Consider the following 8,138-nt stretch of genomic DNA (forward strand, 5'->3'; position numbering starts at 1 on the left):
GTCAGTACTGAAAAGTGGTGGAATACCCCTGCTGGCTAGTCAAAAACTGTTATGGCTATAGTCTGGAGGGATTATACATAGTTTACAAACATAATCTCTACCTTAATGCAAGTTATGGTCACGTACTTTTGACTGATATTCAATATTTTACTTAACTTCAACAAACAGCAATTAGGCATACATCTTTTCTATACAGCCAATGTCCGGTATACGCCACACAGCAGTATTTTTTCCAAAAACTATAAAATAAACATATTAATGAGCCACAGTGATGCACTGGGTTACATGTTTTTTCATTAACAAGAACACACACGCACACTGTAGTTTATTTTTAGTCAGTCCCACATACACCGTCCTGCTGCTGGAAATAGTCACTAGTGCACCAAATCTGCAGCTGAAAACAGTTTCCAACAAACACACCAATTAGTTCTGTTTTGAAGAACATCTTTGCCAAGCTTATTCGGAAAACTAGTAGGCTTTTCGAAGAATGAAAGTTTCTAAATAAATGAATGACCAGTTTATAGAGATGTGTGTGTCGAGTACAGAGGAATGAGTTGGGACTCAGAGAGTGCTGGTTAGAATTGTTAACAATAACATAATACAGAAAAATCGCAGCTTTCTCAAGGAAGAATCTGAACGAAACAACATAAAGAGATTGTGACTACAATGAAAAAAAAAAAAGCATCTTACTGAGATAATAAAATGTCAAAAAGCAGCAAATTTGAGTGAACACCGAGACAAGACATCTCTCAATCTCTTCATGTCTGATAACCAGTGACAGTTGAGTACAGACAGAGCAAGACAGCAGGCAGATGCTGTTGACTTGGAGAGATTATTGGACTGCTCTTGACTTCACACTCCTTCTTCTTTGCCTGTCTGTCTCTCTCTGCACTCTATATTCTGCTCTGCATTTTAATGGTTTCTCTGTTTGTGAAAATGATAAAGAAAACTGAGGATGCAACTACTTCTATTTACTCATTCATTGCACCTGTGTTTTTTAATTAATGGAGATTGTGGTATTTTTATACTAAGGTGCCTGTTATCATTCGACTGAGCAGGTTCAAATTACCTCCATGTTTAATGCTGTGAGTCTGAAATGGATGAGAGGATTTAAAAGAGTAACAGAGAGCCTTCGCTCATACACATCCTGACATACTTGGAGTCATCTGATGAAGAGCTCACACAAGAGGCTGTCCCATTAAGAAGAAAGTCACCCAAGGCAAAACATGAACAAACCAGCACAGGATGCAGTCTCCTTCTCTTCCCCAGTATAAAACAAATTTACTACAGCAAAATGAGCCTGTTTATTGTTTAATGTCTGTGTGACAGGGTTTAGGAAGTGTTACTCTAGATTGAGCCACTTTATCATTTTTTATTTTATTAAAAGCTTTCTTCAATCTGAGTTATTTTGGGAACTAAATTTGCAATCTGTTGTGCTGTAAGATACAAATGTTAAGGTTTCCCTTCCACATAAACCTGAAATAAATAACCAAAGCTAAGTATCCTGGTAGTTCATGTTCATGCTAGACAGTCAACTCAGTCAAGAGTTTATGAGCAGCAATTTGTTGCTGTTTTAACAGTCAGTGTTGTTTTACCAATCAGATGTGGTGCATTCTATGTACAACAGATGTGATTTTTATGAGGAAAGTATATGCAAGGTATGAGGTATCCTGCAGAGCATGGAGCTTGTATTGTGCGTTATAAACCAACCAGCAACAATTAAAAATTAAATTCAAATCTTTAAACTCCGAAAGTTGGAAGCTTCTTAATCTGAAAGATGAGAGAAAGATGAGAGAGTTCTTGCAGTGACCTACAAGCAGAGTGTATTACAGCAGGTTCATGTATGTTTTACAGACAAAGCTATGAAATATGTTCTTTTATAATTTTTCATTTTAGTTTTCCCAATGTAGATAAACACTGGGTGGAAATATCTGTACTCCTCCCATTATCATACTTACTCACAAAAAATACAAAGAATGTCCTACCGATTTCTTATCTGTTGGGGTCATGAGAATTTTAGGAATTAAAAATGAAATCACAGGTAAGAAAAGGTAGAAAAAATATGTTGCAAGGGCAGTTTCCACCAGGCCGTAACTGAGAAAACAGGAAACATGGGAGCCACCATGCAGGCAAATAGAATGGCAGACATACACACAGCAACCCGGCCTTTCTGTGTGGAGTCTGCATGTTCTCCCTGTGCTTGTGTGGGTTTTCTCCAGGTACTCCGGTTTCCTCCCACAGTCCAAAAACATGTATGTCAGGTTGATTGGTGACTCTAAATTGCCCATAGGAGTGAGTGTGAGTGTGTGAGGTTGTTTGTCTTTATGTGTCTCTATGTGGCCCTGTGATGGACTGGGGACCTGTCCAGGGTGAACCCCTGCCTTTCACCCAAAGAGAGCTGGGATAGGCTCCAGCAGATCCCCGTGACCCCGGCTTTCAGGAAAAAGCGGGTATAGAAGATGGATGGATGGATGGATGGATGGATGGATGGATGGATGGATGGATGGATGGATGGATGGATGGATGGATGGATGGATGGACATACACACAGCAGTGTATGCATCACTTCAGAGGACTTTACAATGATTTACTTGTATTTCTTGGAGACTTTCTCTAACCATAATCACAACTTGCCTAACCCGAACCATAAGCCAAGTCTTGACCATATAATGTAATGATTATAATATGGGGATTTGTGACTGTGTAAACACATTTATGTCCCCACAAGCTGTGGACCACAACATGAGCAATACAACTACATAAGAACACATACATAACCCTTACTGGGTTGTGTATGTGTTCTTCAGCAGAAACTCAGGGTCAGACACATTGGACAAGTGTGAAAGACTCAGCTCTCCACACACTTACATGCAGACACACACACACACACAGACGCTGAGCCTGATTATAGTGTGAAACACCTTGCTACAACCCTGCCAGGTTGTTTAACTCATGTTTCCTGCTTTCTCAGCTATGGCCTGGTGGAAACAATATTTTCTATCTTTTCTTACCTGTGATTTCCTTTTTAATGTGTGTACCTATGGCTTTTGCCAAACTATTTATTTGTTCATTATCAATATACTGTACAAGCACAAAACTGCCAATGCCACAAAAATTATTAAACAGTTTCTTGTATTTTCTATGTAAGAAAAAACAACAACAGTGCAGCACATGTATGGCCATGCTATCCAAACATTGTAATATTTGACCCTAAAAAGCTACATTGCTGCAGAATGTACATAACTTTACATGGCTACAATATCCTGACTTGGCTCTGATCTTGTCAGTGACAGGTCACCTTCCTTAGTGTTCTTGTTGCTGTCACAGTGGATAAGAAGAGACTTTTTGTTGAGACAAAAATACCAGATCCTCCACGACTTGCCCTCTTCACTGTACTGCCAGAAACATGCTGCCTGGTGAGCTACAGCTGTGCATCTTAAACCCTGCGGAATCACATGACACTGCTCAAACGGGCATTTTGCACTTGGAGACATAATTTGGGCTAAAACTGAAAACAAAAATAATGACAGTGACAAAGGATGGTTGACTCTGGATTCGTAAAAAAACTCCTGTACAATGCTACAGAAATAAAATATCTGGTTTGTTTTCTGGCTATTCCAAATAAGTTAACTTTTAACTTTTAAGCAGAATAAATTCATTAAAATCCATAGCTGTACAAAATAGGGCAGCATGAAGTGATTATTTTCAGCATCCATATTGATTTGTGGATTTTTTTTAATCAAATGATTATTATTATAATTATTATTTTTACATAAACTATTTTCTGATATTTTATATTTTATCAGAAAATAGTTCATGTAAAAATTACTGTTTAATTTCTTGTTTAATCTTAGCTGCATTGAAGAATCATTCTGTTCACTGATGAACATTTTTTCTCTTATTGCTCAATCTTTTGGTCTATAAACATTCTATAAAAAATAGTCAAAAATATCTACTCAAGACAAACATTTCATCCTGTCATTGACATGAACTCATCTTTTGTCAAATCTCTAATGTAACACATTCATTTTTGTGTGTCTGGACAAGTTGTTCTCTTCCTACACTAGAACAGCACCCCTCTCAAGTACCAAGACTGCTCCATGCAAGCAAATCTGACTCATTCTATTAAAGGACTACTTGACATAAAGTGAAAAAAAAAGAAAAAGAATTACACCACTGATACTAAATCAAGTTAAATATTTCACACCAAATTACATTTCCTTGTTAGACCGCACACCAACAGAATCCACAATCTCTAACTCAAGCCAAAACAAATTATGTCACCCTGGAGAGAACAATGTGTACGATGCAACCACAGCAACTATCACTGAGACTGGAGAAATGGCCGAATGGATGAATGAATCAATGCTCCCATATGAATCTATATTCACAATGAGAAAAAAAAAATCATATTAACAAATGAACAAAATGACTGAGATCATTTTAGCCTTGAAGAAACCAGTTTGGAACGGTTTCATGCAGCCTGTGTGAACCTACAGTACAGAACGTGCTGTGACAAATAGGATAATGTTTCTGTCTGTTCTTCCCTCTCCTACTCTCCTACTCTACTCTCTACTCTCTACTCTCTACTCTCTACTCTCTACTCTCTACTCTCCTCTAAAACCCTACAAAGGCTCCCTATCATGGTTTTTGTAGTTTTAAGAAAATGCAGCAAACTGTAGTGCATGTAGTTTATGCTTAAGCTCGTAAAGTCATACTTCATCTAAGATGTAATGTATATTTACTCCATGTAGATTGGAAAGTTGCCTGTAAACTTTTGCAGCTTTGGTCAGTTTGAGCTCAATGTTACAAACGTTTCATAGGAGAAAAACATAGCAAAGTATCCACTAGGGCTGCAGCTAACAGTAACAATTATTTTCATAATATTTTGATTGTTCTTTTTCACTTTGATTAATTGACTAACTGTGAAATTTGAAAATAACTTTAAATGTTGCCTGAAGACTAATCACATCTTCAAATGCTTTGATTTGCAAACTGCAGTTTGCAAAAAAAAATCCAAACATATTCAATTCATAATGATATAAAAATGCAAAATGCAAAAATGTTCACAGTGGAAAATACATTTTTCTTAATTTTCTCAATAATAAAATACCATAAGTGAATACTTGACCAGCTGACATTTTCTGTGCTAATCTGCTAGTTGTAGCAGTTTAATCCTGCAGCGTTTTGCCTTCTCAACTGATAAACTATAAACTCAGTGTTTCCAAACAGTTTTAATTTTGCACAAAAAATCTAAATACACTGTTTTCATACTGAATTATTGCCTTTTTGAAGTTTCAAAGCTCTGACAAAACATTGTCACATCATGGCTAAAGATGATCTTCTATATAAAGTGGCTAAATAAAGATGTTTCAACTAGACTCTTTATCACTTTCTTGAACATCATCATTGCCATCACCAGAACTGACAACCCCAACGTATAACAATCATGGCCACTGTGGTCATCATTGTCATGAATAATATCACAATTCGTGCTCATCATTATCACACTGCAGATGTATTGGTATCTCTGTCCCCCTTCTCTCACTGGGTCTCTTTCCCTCGGCCCATCACCATGACGATGAGAGCCAGTTCCATAGATACAGTCACTAGGCAACCAGCAGCATCAGCAGCAGCAGCAGGGGGAGGAACAGCAGTGTCCTGTCAGAGCTGTAGTTGAGCAGTGCAGAAAGCCTGAGCCATCTTTCTTCCTCTTAGCTGCACACAAGTTTGCTCTTTGCAGAGAAATTGTAAATGCATTTATCATGTCTTGGATCTGTAGTCTTGTCCATTATGCTCAACACTAGAGCTGCTTAATTTAGAATGGCATGAGTGAGTAGACTGCTTAACTATAGATAGACTAAAAGAGGTCTAGCATGTGTGTAAAATGGAAAACAGTTGATGATAGGATTGTGAAAGGACTCAATTTCAGACTAAAATGACCTGATCAAATATATTTTCTTGTCATTGTACAATGCTTCTAATTTTAGAAGCTAATAGTATGTTTTGTATGGAAAATTAATCTGCAGGATTAATGCCAATGATAATGGAAAACTATGCAATAAATGTGCAATATTTGTCTCTAAAAATAAGCACAATACTAGTTGTCAGCAAGTTCTTAGGTTCATGCCACAACAGCCACTAAAACATATTTCTACCAGGTATTTTAATACTTTTGGTGAAATGCACACTCGAAATGTGATCGAAAAAGACGTTAACCTGTCTTCTATCTCCATGCACCAACAGAAAGACAAGAACATTGAATGCATACACAACGAAAGAGATGGCAAAGCTGTCTTGGAAATGAGGCATGACAAGTATTAGAGCTTACTCTGCATTTACTCTGCCCACTGTGGCCAAATAAAGAGACCAATACTGAAAACACATCATGACATGTTTGCAAAATGATACAAAATAAGGCCTTTAGTAACGGCTGCAAAGCACTGCTAAAAAACTGCATTAATATAACCTCAGTCTTTTGAGCGAAACAGACATGGAAGCTCTGAAATACCTTCCATTGAAGCCTGTAATTACATATTCCCTTTGAATAGAAGTAGCTCTTTTTGCATGTTGCTGTAGTGCCATGCAAGTCAGAAAGATGCTTAAAAAGACGACTGGACAACTTAGGCCCATAACATGAAAAATTATAAACCAGCACATAAAACAATATAACCATAACCAGGTGTACCCCTGCAATAAAGCATTTAGCCCGATGCTCAACAAGCCTGTGTCACTACAACTCTGTAACAAGCATCCCTAATACAGCTTAATAATGGACCAGATATGCCAATAAGTTCCAATACCTCGGGCTGACACATTTAACAGGTGTGTGTGTGTGTGTGTGTGTGTGTGTGTGTGTGTGTGTGTGTGTGAGAGAGATAATGTGTTCTGCTATGATAGCATATACTGCTGGGGACCACATGTCAAGACAGGAGGGTCACTGCATTATATATCATCCAAACACACACACACACACACAGACTCAGACGCAGACACAGACACACACACACACACGCATGCACATGCACATGCACACTTTCTTTAGCTTCCTGCAGTCATGGTTGTTTCATTAGCTCATCACAGAGCCTGAAAGGCCTGTGGATGAAGGGATGAGGGGGTTTTGATTAAAATGATCATATCAGGTTTGCAGTGTCAGGTCTTGTTGCTATGTACTCCCAGTACTGATTATAAGAATAAATAAAGACCAATAAACCTGCCACACGATTCTAGACAAAAAATATGGACAAAATATGAGGAGATCATGGAAGTCCTGTATCAAAATGTATAAGCATATAATGCAGTAGTTCTAAACGACATACTATGGCTTTTTGTGTAATAAGGTGACAGAGATAGTGTAGGAATTATAGTAATTATTCTTTAAGGGACATTACTAGAAATACTGCAGCAGCAATGTGTCCGTGCATGTTGCCTTACGTTGTAAAGTAGAGTAGTTATCCATCTGTCAGGCTGCTGGTGTCGGATCCGCTTTACAAAAATCACTGTGCTGGCCCCTGTGCAGGCTGCACCACAGCACCGGATAGGATCAGTCTACCGGGACGAACCGGGCCGATGTGAAACCAGGACAGGTACCCGCGCTACCAGCCGCATCTCTACTACCCTCGGGGCAAGAAATCGAATGATCTGAGCACATCAACCCGGGCAGCGTGATTCATTTCAGGGTCATTCGGCAACACTTTAAATCCACGTCGGTTACACACACTCACATAACGCAGTCAGGTCTCCTCCTCGGTGCGTGTCTTTACAAGGCGCCTCGCTCTTCCCCCATGTTTTAAAAAAAAGAAAAGCCAAGATGCGGCCACACCGGGGAAGAGAAAGGTCAGTGTGCGGTTATGAAAATCACACTGGAGGATCTGTGACCCACGGAGAGGAGCGGTGTCCCCTTTCTTCTTGTGCTTCTCCGTTACCGTAGATCCCCTGCAGGGAGAACACATTCAGCAGGAGCGTCTCCTCCCATCGATCCCCCGTAGAGAGGGAGAGAGAGAGAGGGAGAGAGAGAGCGAGAGAGAGGGAGGGAGAAGGAGAGAAAGTGTGTGTGTGAGAGAGAGAGAGAGAGGAAGAGAGAGATGGATGAAGAGAGAAAAGGACGCCAGAGTAGGTGCGTTTGCGCGTATGCCTCT

The 8,138-nt window shown here is 39.1% G+C and overlaps 1 protein-coding gene across 1 annotated transcript in view; it reads right to left on the minus strand.

The window, feature by feature from the left end:
- lrrc7 (leucine rich repeat containing 7) overlaps positions 1 to 7,822 on the minus strand; it is a 58,442-nt gene extending 50,620 nt beyond the window's left edge. The window contains exon 1 of the mRNA XM_026323306.1: positions 7,435 to 7,822. Coding sequence (XP_026179091.1) covers positions 7,435 to 7,459 — 25 coding nt within the window. The 5' untranslated portion in view covers positions 7,460 to 7,822. The remainder of the gene's footprint in view (positions 1 to 7,434) is intronic.
- Between the last annotated feature and the right edge of the window lie 316 nt (positions 7,823 to 8,138).

Source organism: Mastacembelus armatus, chromosome 4, assembly GCF_900324485.2.
Source record: "Mastacembelus armatus chromosome 4, fMasArm1.2, whole genome shotgun sequence".
In the NCBI taxonomy this organism is placed as follows: Eukaryota; Metazoa; Chordata; class Actinopteri; order Synbranchiformes; family Mastacembelidae; genus Mastacembelus; species Mastacembelus armatus.